This window comes from Pristiophorus japonicus, chromosome 12 (assembly GCF_044704955.1).
Source record: "Pristiophorus japonicus isolate sPriJap1 chromosome 12, sPriJap1.hap1, whole genome shotgun sequence".
NCBI classification, from domain to species: domain Eukaryota; kingdom Metazoa; phylum Chordata; class Chondrichthyes; family Pristiophoridae; genus Pristiophorus; species Pristiophorus japonicus.
The window spans coordinates 61,450,018-61,466,045 of NC_091988.1; the positions used below are offsets into that span (position 1 = coordinate 61,450,018).

The window sequence follows — 16,028 nt, forward strand, 5'->3', positions numbered from 1 at the left end:
AGGAATAAAGGATATGGGATCAGAGTGAGCACATGGGATTATGACCAATGCTTACGTGAAGGATAATATCAGCACAGACTAGTTGGACCATATGGCCTTTATCCGTGTTGTAATTTAGTTACCATTCAGCAAAGAAAACAAAAATAACCCTTGCTGGATCATTTTCTTTGGGACATCACATAGAACCAATAAAATACCACATTGATGGTGAAGGGGGAAAAATTGCAGGGATATGGGCAAAGAGCAGGGGAGTGGGACTAATGGATAGCTCTTTCAAAGAGCTGGCACAAGCACAAGGGCCAAATGGCCACCTTCTCTACTCTATCATTCTCTGGCTGACTCTGTTCAAGAGTTGAGGGTCTTTTTTTGATGAAAAAGGCTTATTTTGTGTACTCGGCTATACTTTGTTCAAAATATTCTGCTATAAATTATACTTTTTTAAATATTTGGGATTTTAGCCAAATTGTGTGCTTACTTTTAAAAAAAAAAATGTCTTCCTCCCCTACTCTTCAGAAACTAGATATAGAGAAGGAAACCATAAACTTGGTGCATACAGATGTCACTGACATAGTTGACTTGCCAAGGAGAATCCCAAACAATGCTGCTCGCTATCATTTCTTCCTCTACAAGCATTCGCATGAGGGTGACTACTTAGAGTCTGTTGGTAAGTTAAAAAGTGTATACCTGAAATAAGCCCCTTTGGATTTTGGCTTTATTTACTTGTTCCTCTTCCCTCCTCTCATTAGGGCATGGCCTCATGCACCCCATGGTAGCTCACCCAAAGTGCCCATTCTTCAGTTGCAAACCGAAGACAGTGAGCGTTGGCAAACAATTCAACCATGTGGGGCATTACTACCAAGCCTGTCCTCGCCTTGCACCACCTGCACTCGCATCCCAACCCTTACCCATTTGAGATCAACTAGCCCAGCACAGACTTTTCTGGTCTAGATGGTTCAGAAGGACATCAGAAAGTGAAGTCACCAGTGTTGTGTACATAAATAAACAGACTAACTGAAACAAGAGTAAAGTAAATTAACTGTGTGCTTTTATAGCAACACCCAAAAAGGTGTCCCAAACCAGCATGAACCAGAATGATTACAGCAACTATGAATAGCTCCCACAGGGTCCTAATGCGTGTCTAGTGAGCTGTAACAAACAAATAGAGTATGAACACAACAACCAGTTCAGCCCTTAGGGAATTGCTTTTAAAAAAAAAAATTAACCACAAATTTTCCACTTCCCTGCCCCCTCCCAAGTCATGCTGTACACATTCAATAGATCAACAATGTCAGCACCCATTCCAGACCAATTTTTAACTCGATGCCATAACTTTAATATTATAGAGAGCAGTGTGTGCGTGAAATATATATCAGAATCATTGAAACTTACAGCACGGAAGGAGTCCATTTCAGCCCATCGTGTCCGTGCCGGCTGACGAAGAGCTATTCAGTCTAATCCCACTTTCCAGCTCTTGGTCCGTAGTCCTGTAGGTTACGGCACTTCAAGTGCACATCCAAGTGCTTTGAGGCAGTGAGTTTCAGACCCCCACCACTCTGGGTGAAGAAATTTCCCCTCAAATTCTCTCTAAACCTCCTACCAATTACTTTAAATCTATGCTCCCTCATTGTTGACCCCTCTGCTAAGGGAAATAAGCCCTTCCTAGCCACTCTATCTCGGCCCTTCATAATTTTATACACCTCAATCAGGTCTCCTCTCAGCCTCCTCTATTCCAAAGAAAACAAACACAGCATATCCAATCTTTCCTCATAGCTAGAATTCTACAGTCTAGGCAACATCCTCGTAAATCTACTCTGTACCATCTCTAGTGCAATCACAGCTTTCCTTTAATGTGGTGACCAGAACTGCACGCAGTACTCTAGCTGTGGCCTAACTAGTATTTTATACAGTTCGAGCATAGCCTCCCTGCTCGTACCTTTATTAGCCGAGGTATAGAATGCAAGTATTCCGTATGCCTTCTTAATCACCTTATCTACCTGGCCTGCTACTTTCAGGGATCTGTGGACGTGTGTTTGTGTGTGTTTGTGTGTGTTTGTGTGTGTTTGTGTGTGTTTGTGTGTGTTTGTGTGTGTTTGTGTGTGTTTGTATGCATGTATAAAAAAGTGAATAGTCATGCATTATTTTAATCAGAGGGTTCAAAATGATGCCCATAAATTACTGCAAATCCACTCTTCAGTCACATGAAATTAGTTGAAACAGTCAATGAAATTTCAATCTATTACTTACTGCCAATCGCTGTAATTGTGCATCTGAATGCTGTGGTTTTCCATAGGAGCATGTAGCTTTCTTTAATTTTCCACCTCCGGTATCCATTTTACTGCTGCACGCCCATTGTTACAAAAAGCTTCAACTGTCACACTGGCAGACATTTCTCACACGTGTAAATAAAGGGTTGTATAAAGTTGTACAAAATAACAGCTGTTCAGTGGGTGAATTACAGGTGGGTGGGAATGAAACACAGCTCCAGGCTCATTCACATCTGTAACTCAGCTGTTCTTTCTAAATGTGGTAAATTTATTACTTTTCTTTCCACAGTGTTTATCTATTCCATGCCAGGGTACAAATGTAGTATTAAAGATCGCATGCTATACTCCAGCTGTAAGGGCCCTCTACTGGATGTGGCAGAACAACAACTGCAACTGAAAGTCGTCAAAAAGGTAGTCACCTATGCGTGTTCTGCAAACAATCTTTCCAGGAAGACTCGATGAATTGTGGAAGCCTGGCTGAAGTGAGCTGAGGCCGACAGTAACTGCCACTGCTACCCTGGTTGAGATCAGTTACAGACAACCAGAGATGATTTTCAGATTACAATTAGAATGGTGTCTCTTTCAGAGGATTATTCTACTATGTTATTTTTAAACCGAACAGTTATCATGACACACAAATTACCAACAGACTGTTATCACAGAACTGATGGGGACATATATTGCTTTATATAATGGGTCTTTAGACCATTTGGATATGACTTTCACTGGCACTGTTTTTACCCTATACATTGGTATTGAAGGTGTCTACGGAAGTGTTCGCAGGCTGGTGCCTCAAAAAATTGGTCAATGGAAAAATCAGTACCTTCATGTTACATTTTATGTAAGATTACCATAGTGCATTATAAAACAATAATCTATTGACAGGTGCAGCTCATAAATCAGCAAATAAAGTAGCAAAGCTACTAACACTAGCATTTAGCGATGAACTGAATCCTGAGATTAATTGCATCCTTGTGCTTGGCTGTTACTCATTATAACACATACAAGTGAAGCTCATTTGGTGCTTTTATTCTGAGTCATCAGGATTATTTAGCTTCCATGACAGTTATCTGATCTGGACTGGAGTGCTATAATACACTTGCAAGCATTTATGGTTATTAAATTTTATAAAGGATCAGTGGAGGAAATAACGGCTGGGAAAGTTGATAGTCCTCTGCCTGAATTACCTTACAGTGTTACTATTTGAACCCTGGTGATAATTATATTAGTGCCTTTTCCAGGAAAATATTCCAAGCATGCCTTGTAGAGAAAATTTCATTCCTAGGAGTGATTGCAAGGAGTTGATCTAATTGGTAAGATCAAATGATGTTATAAACTGCAAAAGGAAGTGAGTTTTGTTATCAATTTTATCCCATCTTGTTGTGAAGATAATGAGTCTCGCTGAGGTGTGGCTCCACAGCTATGAGCAACCGTTCACTGCCTCTTCAACAACAATCTATATTTATAAAACGTCTTTATCGTAGAAAAATGTCCAAGTGCTTCACAGAGGCACAAGGGAAAAACAAATGCTTTGCCAAAGAAGGATTGATTAGAACGGTGAGCAAAAGCTTGGCAAAGCAGATGGGTTTTAAGAATGGTCTTCAAAGAAAAAAGGAAGGCAGAGGGGTTTAAGCAGGGGATTCCAGAACATGGGGTCTTGGCCACTGAATGATGGCTCACGAATGATGGGGTGAAGAGCGAGGGATGTATAGTCCGAGGATCAGAGAGGATATTGAGGATAGAAGCAGTTACAGCGATGCAGAAAGGCAAAGCCACAGAAGGATTTAAACACTAGGATAATTTTAAATTTGAGGCGTTAAGTGACTGGGAGCCACTCTAGGTCAGCAAGGGCAGGAGTGTTCGGCGAGAATTATTTGCTGTGGAATAGGATAGGGCAGCAGGGTTCTGGATGAGCTGAAATCTAAGGAGGATGGATGATGGGCTTGCCAGGAAACCATTGGCGCAACTGAGTCTGAAGGTGACAAAGGCTTCAGAGTTCACTGGTAGATGGGCTTCGGCAAAGGTCGAGAGGGTGATGTTACGGAGCTGGAATTAGGTGGTCTTTATGATGGAAAGGATATGGAGTTGAAGGCTATCAAGGAGGGGGATGGAGTTGTTGGTAAGGGTACAGAGTTTGTGGCAGGAGCTTCGGTCATCCCAATATTTAGCTGGAGGAAATTAAAGCTCATTCAAGGTTGAAAGTATGATGAGCAGTCTGATAGCACAGAGGCAATGAAGGGATTGAGGAGGTGGTGGAGAGGTACAGCTGGATGTTACCAATGTGCATGTGGAAGCTGACTATGATGTCACCAAGGAGCATGATGTAGATGAGGAAGAGGAGTGGGCCAAGGCTGAAACCTTGAGTCTCCAGAGGTAACACTGCAGGGTAGGAAGAGCAAGCTTGCTAGAGATGGTCTAGTTACGATCAAATAGCTAAAAGTGGAACCAAACGAAAGCAATCCCACTAAGCTGGACCACGGAGGAAAAGATGTTGGAGAGGGATAGTGTGATAGACCATGTTGAAAGCTGCAGCTGGGTTGAGGAGGAATAATGCGCCACAACCACAGAGAATGCCGTTAGTGACTGTGTTTAGAATTATTTTAGTGCTGTGGGAGGGGCGGAAGCCTGAGTAGAGGGTTTCAAACAGGGAGTTGCAGAAGAGATGAACATGGATCCGAGAGGCAACCACAATGGAACAGCAGTTGGCGAGGACAGAGAGGTAGACGATGAGTTTTATGAGGAGAGGGGTGATGATGGCAATTTTAAAAGGGAGGGGGACAGTGGCTGAAGAGAAGGAATCATTTACAGTGTCGGCTAGCATGGGGCCAGGACAGGAAGTTGGGTGATCTGGAGTTTAGGGGGAATGGGATTGAAGGAGCAGGAGATTGGTCTTGGGGATGAATGAACTTGGAGGGGGCTGGGGGGAGGGGAGAGAAACTAGAAAAAGACCTCACCCAAGTGGCCATTCTTCAGATGTGAATCTACACAGAGAGTAGAGGGAGTCACAACAAAGCCCAATTCCATATACACACACTTCTCAGCAGGGTTCACTTGATAGTAATCAAGAGCTGATTTCCCACTCACCCCCCACCCCACTTTGATGGTATTAAAGCCAGTTATAGACCTTCCATCACTCACCCAGCTCAGATCAATCAAAGATCAAATAACTGCATTGTGTGGTGTGGTACTGGGCTATACAGACCCACGATTAAACCTGGGACCTTCCTGGTCTATAGAACCCAGTACCGCTCCACACAATGCATTTACTTAGCAATTGGGGGAGCATTCATGGATTTTAACTATCATTGGAACCGCAAGGTTAGTTTATTACTTTGAAAGCACTCTTGAGTATTCAGCGTATAGACTTTTAAAATTTTATGTGGAGCATTGTAAACACTTTGCCCGAGATTCACAATTCAACTGGTTTGGAAATCAGTGACCAAGACACCTATTTGAATTTCTCCTTTTTCAGATCGAGATAGATAATGGTGAAGAGCTAACGGCAGGCTTTCTTTATGAAGAAGTCCACCCTAAACAGCATGCTTACAAACAAGCTTTTGCAAAGCCCAAGGGACCCGCGGGAAAGCGTGGGATGAAGCGGATTATCAAAGGAGCTGGCGAAGCAGAAAATGGAGAGGACGTTTAAAACAAAGACAGTCGGGATTAAGGGACTTTGAACTTTCTACTCTTTAACACTAAATTTAAAACTTACATTAGAATATCAATTTACATCAATTGAACCTCAATTTTTTTTTGCCTTTTTCTCCCAAAATACAATAAGCACCTTTTTGAGTTTTAACTTTAATTGTTAGCCGACAGCTTGTTACAGAATTTTAGGGAGAGTTTATGATTTGTACAAGGACTGTCATGTCATCATCCTACGAAACACACAATAATTGGCATCGTTTCGTGGCAGCTGTGAATTTATGGCCTGGCTTACATGCCAACAACACAAACCCATCTCATATCCCATTTGCACTTGGGTCAGGTTCAGTTGGGAATGGTATTATCCCCACTGAATCCACTACCGAATGCACTAGTTATTGTCTAACCCAAGGAAAGCAGCAGACGCTGCCAGGGGGAAATGCAACCATTTTCTTACAAACACTACATGCTATCCACATTCAGAAGTGCTATCTTTAAAATTGCATTATCTGTTATCAGAGACGGTGATCAGATGTGAGAACTTTAAAAATATGGGTCCTGAGAATTCATAGTCCAATTTTAAAAGGCTGGTGTGCAAGCTAGCAATGGACCACTAGGGACCCAATTGCATGCTGCCATGGTACTGTCAACGGCTCAGATACTTAACCCTTGACCGAAACTTTACTCTCCAAACACCCCCCCCCCCCCCCCCCCCCAGAGATGCTGGTGCATGCTCACCACAGGGAATTAAGCTCATACTCTTCTAGCAGATTGTGAGGGAGTTGGAATACACAGCCATAACCCGTCACCATGGAAAATGGGCATGCATGCTATGACCGGAAAACAAAAGATACCTGCCTGTGGAGTTGCTCCCAGCTCCGTTATCACTCTTCACCCTCTGCTGAACACGTGAAGTTTTGTTTACCGTGGAAAATGACTTCCTGGTTTATTTCCAAAGGGACAGGTGCCCAATGTCGGCCAGTTTGGCTTGTCATTCATATTTACCTATTGTATATAAATAGAGTTCTGTACACAAGGGGAGCAGGAATTTGGATCACAATATTCACCTGAATCTGATTCCAACCTGTTTCCTGATTCTGAATTTATATGTTTTTTTGTTGGAGGAGTGGAAGTTTTTACTCGAAGCTCGTGTTGTAGTACTGCAAGTTAATTCACACAATGCACTTTGCTTTGGTGAAGCTGTAAGTAAGGAATATATCTGAATTTACAGCTGTAGTGTCTGTGGGACTAGAATCATAGCACTAGAACTAATTGATTCAAGTAGATCCAGAGGTGAATTTAGGTAACCATTAATGAAAAGGTGTACATCAGCGAGGCTTTACTCTGCACCTTTCACTGGCATTTTTTTTTAAAATGCAGAGTTTTGATCATTTCTAACAGATAATAAATGAATTTTAATTTGTGTAAATCACATCAGCTTTTTAATTTGTAACGTCCATTAGTTGCTCTAGGCAGAATATCTACTTAGATATGTGCAAACAGAGCAAGTCATAGTGTTTCTCGCTATTTAATTGTCCACTGGTATATCGTCAGTCACATCATTGATAAGAATCTCACAGTGATCACCAACCCCTTTGCAGAATGGAATTGTATTAACATAATTCTTTGGGGATTCAACAATTGAATAAATTAGATCTTCTGTGAGGTCCTGCCTCATTTTGTCACCTCTGCTCCCATTGGAAACGCAGAACAGTGGAGGTTTATTTTTAAATAATTATATTTAGAATAAAACTGGAGAAGTGACAAAGTACTCCAGCCAGTAATCAATTCCCACCCTTGCAATACCCTCTTCATTATTGAGAAACAAGCCCATGGCCCAATGGAAAGTATCTCTTTCATTGGATGGCACGATTCAAAGAGTTTTCCCTGGCTAACAAAACGCCACCAAAACAGATTAACTGGTGAAACACTTTGGGACAGCCTGGGGATGTGAAAGGTGCTCTGTAAACGTAAGCTCTTCCTTTACAGCACAGGCTATTTGTGAGATATAAGGGCCAAGGAAAGATTATTTTCAGCACTGCACAGCTCAGCTCACTTAAAAGTTAATGTGAACATCTCCAGTCAGTTTCAAACATTTTTAATATGATTAAAGAGCATCACATTAGAATTGTAGGAAATCATTGTGTGTATTATTGTTACTGTTCAATGCTGCTTCATCATTTGGTGCCGTTTATAGCTCTAGCCACAGAATTGGTGCTCCCTTACTTTATTCACTGCGCACTGATAAACTGGATTCAAATAAGCCCTTGCCCCAAACCGGTGGTTTTACTCGACTTAATCGTTTTTATTGCCATATGCCTGAGAAATGTGTAATTCAGCTTGCAGCACATCCAAACGTTATTCTTATTGGCAACAACGGGACCATGAATATGCCACAAAGCTGCGTCCTTTCCTAGAGACTGAGGGTTGCAAAGGCTGTAATTCATTTTGGTCGCCATTACAATGCACTGTTTTTCAGAGTGGAAATACATGTGTTTCCTCCACACAGTTCCCCGTGCAGTGAGTCCCACCCATTGTGGACTGCTGTGACAACTTCAAGATGGGATGAAGTCAGCCTTCAGGCTGCTCTTTGGTATTCCCAAGCGGGGTGATAAAGAGCCACCGGGAAGCAAGTTGCTTGCCCATCCTCTCATCCCAGGGAGAATGCAAAGGGCCTCAAGAGAATGGGGAGGTCATGAAAATCCCAACACAATTAGGATGGCTTAGTGTGCAAGTTTACAATGAGAGGATACAGAACCTGAGCTACATTTGATCATGAATATAATGGAGCCCATTTATTATCATACTTACTAATGGTAAAACCTATTCAAGAATTATACATCTCAAATCTGTTTATATATAATATATCAACTTGATTTCTGTGTTTAAATTCTAGGGGACAATTACACTAAATAATTCAATGACTTAATTGCTGTAATGTGGGCAGTATTAGGATGTGTAAAAATCTATTGATACAAATCTCTTCTGAATGAGGGAGGACTGGTGCAGAAAGATTCTGCATTTAGCCCAGATCAATCAGCAGCCATTGAATTGTTTCTTTATTTACTACATTTGGTGACCTCTATATCACGTTTACAATGCTACCTGTCTGAATTGACTTGACATCTCAACTGACCATCGTTCGTTCATTCCCTAGGTGTGTTTAATTAATTTCTCTTTGCACTTAAAGATTCCATTGGTACACTTTTCTAGTTATACCAATTCTCTTGCTATTGTACTACAATATATCCAGGATATAAAATCTCTCAAACAAAACCATATTATTTCTTTCACTTAGGCAATCCCTTCTCATCAGCGGGTGAGTCAACGCCAAACTCATCTTAAGAGACTCCTGTCACGTGAAGCAAAGCTACTTGGCAAAACTTAGCCATCATATTAGTGGCAGCAAACAAAGCAGCAGATTCCAGCAGGGGAAAAAAACTTGAAAATGAAAAAAGCCTAAAACTTTGTTATTAAAAATAAGCATCTGGAATTTCCACAGGAGTTTTCTCAATCTCCGACCATAACGTCAGTGGAAGATTGACAGAAACCCTGGAGAAATGGTATAAAACATGCCATTTCTGGCACATTATGTCGGGATTGAGAGAACTCTGCGAAAATTCTAACCTAAGATGTTCAAAGTTCTTTTGTATTCTTCTGGCAAATTTGGTTTGACAATGATTTGTGGTCCATTGATTTAATTGGCAGTACAGAACGCAACATTACCCAATCACATTGCCCAATGTAAATGATAGAAAGGCCAGAGAATTTGAATATGTGTATATATCATGCTTTCCATCAATAGGAGATCATTGTTGATATCAATATTTTAGGAAAGATAAGTGCAAATTAACTGATTCCTCAGTATGGCCTAATAGGCTTCATTTTCAGTTAGCCTTTTTTTCTTTGAAGAGACATTTGGTTGAATTTTATTTTTTACAATTTCTCTCAAATTTATGCTGTTCTCGATTAAACAGCTTATTTCATAATCCGGGATATTTTTCAATGCCACTCTATGGTCAACTCACCAGGAAGCTTGTTTAATATATTCTTTGAAGGAGCCAGCACAGACTAAATGAGCTGAATGGCCTCCTCCTGTGCTGTGCTAGTCTATGATTCTATACATGTTTTTTTATATATATATAATATATATATATATATATATATACATACTTATACACAAAACACACTGCCCAGAGAAATCCACAAAGTCTTTCAGTCATTACATTGCAATTAAACCTCCAGATCTCTTTGTAAGGACCCCGACTGGGCTGCTTCTCACTTGTCCTTTCAAACAGGACCTGTTTAACATCTTTCAGACACTTCAAAGTGTAAACAGCTCTTGTGTATGGTAGCTTGCTGCCGTTTACAGTAACTTCATTTGCTTTTTTATTTGTTTCTGCTTTCTTAATCTGGAGGGAAATTCACATCCATCTGAAAGCAGCAGGCAGACAGTAATATTTGATAACACTAATACAGCTTTCTGTTTGTGGCCTCTTGTACAACGTGTTTGAGTTGCTGTTATAAGTAATTTCTTCACAATGATAAAACATGCTCAAAGTGTCAGTGAATTGGGTTGTTTTGTGATGTTACTCTGGCTTGAATAATATCTGTAGTCCAGTTACACCAGTCAACTTTCAAGGAAAAGTTACCTCTGGCCTTGCTATAAGAACCATGAGGTCATATTTTCTCCCCATCGTTGATTGATTGACAAGAATTGCACAAATTCATACCTTGTATAATAAATGTTTCTACAAGTTTTTAATTCCTCTGCTGTCTTTAATCAAAGCAAATCAGTACTTGTGGGTTATTTCCAACAGTTGATTATAGTTGAGTAATTTACAGCTGGCATTGGCCTTTCTCCGAACACTGGCACCATCACTGAAAAATTCTAGGGACGACATCTTATTTTCTTCCTTTCTGATAAAGACATTTATTCCTTGCTAACGTAGCGTTCCTTAGATGCTAATTAACCTCCAGAACCTTGCTCAAGTTGCCATTCTTAATATGTGAGTCTAGACAGTTGAGTGTTGGCATGTCATTCAACTCTCTGGTTGCCGCAGGTGAGCCCGATCTAGTCCTCAACTGATGCCCACACTTAACGTGCTTCCACTAGGGGTCACTAAGCAATAAGGGGAGGGAACAAAGATGATTTACCCGATCCTAGTCTAAGGATGCTAATGACTAATTGTAGCACCCCAAGTGTTGCCAGCTAACTCAAAACAGATTAGGAATTGAAGCTGAGGCCTTTGCTATCTCTCTCTGTGTTACTGTTACTGTGTTAACACAGTCACCTCTATTCCAATCAAACGGTAGCTCTAGTCATTTTATCAAAACGTTAGAGATTCAATTGATTAACATTCCAATTGTCATTATAGCCATATTGAACAGTGGCAGTAAATTGTACGTAAGCTTTAGCAATATGCTGTTGTGTTTGTTCATTTTGACTTAAATATTTGTTTGCCCCTTATAACCTGTTGTGATTTTAGTACCCTTATCAGGAGAGTGTGTTTAACTAAAATCTATTGCTTTGTAAAATTCTATATTGTTCAGTACCATGTTTAACTTGGGATTCGCAAAATAGTGAAACACCACCATCATTGAACAGGGTTCAATAGCAAGTGAGCCCCAGGTGGGCAGAGGAAACGTTTCAAGAACACCATCAAAGCCTCCTTGATAAAGTGCAACATCCCCCCCACCGGCACCTCGGAATCTGTGGCCCAAGACCGCCCTAAGTGGAGGAAGAGCATTCAGGGCCTGAATCTCAGCGCCGAGAGCATGCAGAAACCAAGCGCAGACAGCGGAAGGAGCGTGCAGCAAACCAGACTCCCCACCCATCCTTTCCTTCAATGACTGTGTCCCACCTGTGACAGAGACTGTAATTCTCATATTGGATTGTACAGTTACCTAAGAACTCACTTTTAGAATGGAAGCGAGTCTTCTTCGATTTTGAGGGACTGCCTATGATGATATGATGAACAGGGTTCATGAAGTGTGATAGTGACAACTATCATCTGTTAGTTACATACTTAAAGAGGCATCCACTCAGCTGCTGTTAAATTGGGTCACGAGAAATGGGACCAGTCTTCCAACTAAGTATCGCAAGATGGCAGTGTATAAAGGTGAGGTGTGGGAAATTATATTAAATTGGGGCAGGGAGAAAGTGAGAAACAGGGGCCTCTGAGATACTTGTATTAAAAGGCCCTCTAAGTAGTTTAATTAGGTTTCTCAGCGGGAAATCTTTCCAAATCCCAAAATATGCTGGAGACAAGTCAACCAAACAGAAGGTCCCACATTAGCAAAGCATCCAAAGAGATGCAAAGCTCAAATAAACAGTTATTAATTTGTGAGTTCCCAGATCTGCTAAGAGCACTTTAAACCCTGGCTGTCACTACCCTGCCCTTTCTCCCCCATGTTGACATTTCAATACCGTTAGCCTCATTGAGGCATTCAGCACTCACTGTTATGCACATAATAGAATGGTCAGAAATTAGGGGGAAAGTGAAAGTTCATAATACTTGACAGTTACAAAAATCAAACAGTTAATATTGAGAATTTCTTTATTACTTTACATAACGGCATGCTTAAGATTTCATCGTGTCAGCCACGGTTCAGTGATAGCACTTTCGCCTGAGTCAGATGGTTGTAGGTTCAAGTCACACTCCAGAGACCTGAGCCCATAATTTTGGCTGACACTCCAGTGCGGTACTGACGGAGCGCTGCATTGTCGGAGGTACTGTCTTTCGGGTGAGACGTTAAACCGAGGCCGCGTCGGCTCTCTGGTGGATGTAAAAGATTCCACTGCAGCATTTCGAAGAAGAGTAGGAGAGTTATCCTCCTGGGCCAATATTTATATCTCAACCAAAAACACATGACCTGGTCATTATCACATTGCTGTTTGTGGGAGCTTGCTGTGCACAACTTAGCTACCACGTTTCCTACATTATAACAATGACTACACTTCAAAGGTATTTCATTGGCTGTAAAGTGCTTTGGGACATCCAGAGGTTGTGAAAGCCGTTGGATAAATGTAAGTCTTTCAAGTAAAATTAACTTTTGTGGCAATTAGGTTGCAATTTGGGCTTCAAGAATGTAAAACATTTTGTTTTGTCCCATTGATATGTTATTTCTCCACCTCCTCATTCAGTCTCCCAGTTTTCCCAGACTATTCCCTGGTTAAGAGGGCAGGCAGTCTGCTCCACAGTCTGCACTATTGCTACTCCTGGGCCACTCCCCATGAAATTGTAAATATTTTTATTGCTAACGATGAACAAGTTTCCTGTACATCTGCATTTTGCCATTTGCAGGTCTTTATTTTCCTTTTTATTTGCAATCCGGGACACTCAGCACAGTGGAAAATGTTGTGCTTTAGTATTTACATGCTTGACTCTAATATCTTAGAAATTTAATAAAATTAAATTTAATGATCAATGAAAACATGTGTAGCATAAAAGAAGTCTTGAGTCGATGGAGGCAGTTACCTTGATTATTGACCTCTATCGCCAATCTGACAAGAAAACATTTGCCAAAACAAAGAACTGGAAAGACAGCACATGGTGTTGCAATCTACAATGCCACAGGATCAAAGAATGATGGAGAGATTGTTCTCGTGTTTTATTTTGCACCACAGAGCAAAAAAACACAAACTATAGCATAAGTCATCTAATGGTGCGGTATTGATACAGGCAAAAGAAAATAGCTGAAAAATACATTTTCAGAAAGCTTCTCTGATGGCTGTTAGTGTATAGAATAGTACAGCACCGAAGGAGGCCATTCGGCTCATCGAGTTTGCGGCGGATCTTTCAAAGAGCAATCCAGTTAGTCCCACTGCCCTGCACTTCCCCTATATCCTGGCAATTTTTTCTCCTTTAAGTATTTATCCAATTCCACTTTGAAGGCTACTATTGAATCTGTATCCACCACCCTATCAGGCAGTGCTTTTCAAATCCTAACCACTCCTTGCACAAAAGGTTTTCCTCATGTTATCTCTGGTTCTTTTGCAATCTGTGTCCTCTCATTACTGACTTTTCTGCCATTGGAAACTTTCTCTTTATTTACTCTGTCTAAATCCTTCATGATTTCAAACACCTCTATCAAATCTTAGCCTTCTCTGCTGTAAGGAGAAGAAACCCAGCTTCTCCAGTCTATCCACATAACTACAGTCCCACATCCCTGGAATAATTCTAGTAAATCTCTTCTGTACCCTCTCCAAAGCTTTCACATTCTTCCTAAAGTATCTATGCTATCCAGTGTTGTACTGAGCCATAGAAAACAGGAAGGTGCAAGGTTTTATTCTGTGCTAAATTAGCTAAATTTCAGGATGATACATAGAATTTACAGCACAAAGAGGCTATTCGACCCAACTGGTCTATGCTTATGCACTGTGCCAATCTCCTCCCACCCCCACTTCATCTACCCCTATCAGTTATGGTTGGCCTCAACATCCCTGGAGCAGAAAGGTGAAAATAAGGCAAGGTTTCTGCTCTTCATCATCATCCAATGATTCCTGCTGATGATTCCTGCAATTAAATATTGGGAAGACTGAAGCCATTGTTCTCTAGCCACTGATTCAATCTCTCTCCCTAACATCTGTCTGAGGCTGAACCATATTATTTGCAACTTTGGTGTTATATTTGACCCTGAAATAAGCTTTCGACCACACATCCACGGCTTAACTAAGACCGCTTACTTCCACCTCCGTAACATCACCCGACTCCGCCTTTACCTCAGCTCATCCACTGCGGAAGTCCACATCCATGCCTTTGTTACCTCTAGACTTGACTATTCCAACGCACTCCTGGTTGGCCACCCACGTTCTACCCTATGTAAACTTGAAGTCATCCAAAACTCGGCTGCCCATGTCCTAACTCGCACCAATCACCCATCACCCCATGTGCTTGTTGACCTACATTGACTCCCAGTTAAGCAAAGCCTCGATTTCAAAATTCTCATCGTTGTTTTCAAATCCCTCCATGGCCTCACCCCTCCCAATCTCTGCAATCTCCGCCAGCCCCACAACCGTCCGAGATATCTGCACTCCTTAAATTTTGCCCTCTTGAGCATCCCTGATTGTAATCCCTCAACCATTGGTGGACGTGCCTTCTGTTGCCTAGGCCCTAAGCTCTGGAATTCCCTGCCTAAACATCTCCGCCTCTCTTCCTTTAATACGATCTTTAAAACCTACCTCTTTGACCAAGCTTTTGGTCATCGGCCCTAATTTCTCCTTATGTAGCTTGATGTAAAATGTTTTGGCTTAAAATACTCCTGTGAAGCGCTTTGGGACATTTTACTACATTAAAGGTGCTATATAAATACAAGTTGTTGTGATGTGTGTGCATAGGAAAGGATGAGAATTGACTGTGATTACCCCACCACAGAGATTACCTATGCTCACAGTATCTGAGCTCACTCCTAAAGAATGGTCACTTAGGCAAGGTATAAGGCTCCTGTGTAGTTTTACCCCAGCATGAGTCAGTCAGAGGGGATACTTGTGCATGAAACACAAAAGGATAGTATGCAGGTACAGCAAGTGATCAGGAAGGCCAGTGGTATCTTGGCCTTTATTGCAAAGGGGATGGAGTATAATAGCAGAGAAGTCTTGCTACACCTACAGCTATATAAGGTATTGGTGAGGCTACACCTGGAATACTGCGTGCAGTTTTGGTTTCCATATTTACGAAAGGATGTACTTGCTTTGGAGGCAGTTTAGAGAAGGTTCACAAGGTTGATTCCGAGGATGAGGGGGTTGACTTATGAGGAAAGGTTGGGTAGGTTGGGCCTCTACTCATTGGAATTCAGAAGAATGAGAGGTGATCTTATCGAAACGTATAAGATTATGAGGGGGCTTGACAGGGTGGATGCGGAGAGGATGTTTCCACTGATGGGGGAGACTAGAACTAGAGGTCATGATCTTAGAATAAGGGGCCACCCATTTAAAACAGAGATGAGGAGAAATTTCTTCTCTGAGGGTTGTAAATCTGTGGAATTTGCTGCCTCAGAGAACTGTGGAAGCTGGGACATTGAATAAATTTAAGACAGAAATAGACGGTTTCTTAAGTGATAAGGGGTTATGGGGAGCGGGCAGGGAAGTGGAGCTGAGTCCATGATCAGATCAGCCAT

The 16,028-nt window shown here is 41.4% G+C and overlaps 1 protein-coding gene across 3 annotated transcripts in view; it reads left to right on the forward strand.

Moving 5' to 3' along the window:
- Nucleotides 1-10,669, forward strand: part of twf2 (twinfilin-2) — a 139,229-nt gene extending 128,560 nt beyond the window's left edge. For all 3 annotated transcript variants that reach the window (XM_070895557.1, XM_070895559.1, XM_070895558.1), the window contains 3 exons: nt 514-664; nt 2,554-2,675; nt 5,737-10,669. In XM_070895557.1, coding sequence (XP_070751658.1) covers nt 514-664; nt 2,554-2,675; nt 5,737-5,910 — 447 coding nt within the window. In that variant the 3' untranslated portion in view covers nt 5,911-10,669. The remainder of the gene's footprint in view (nt 1-513; nt 665-2,553; nt 2,676-5,736) is intronic.
- Nucleotides 10,670-16,028: the final 5,359 nt, after the last annotated feature.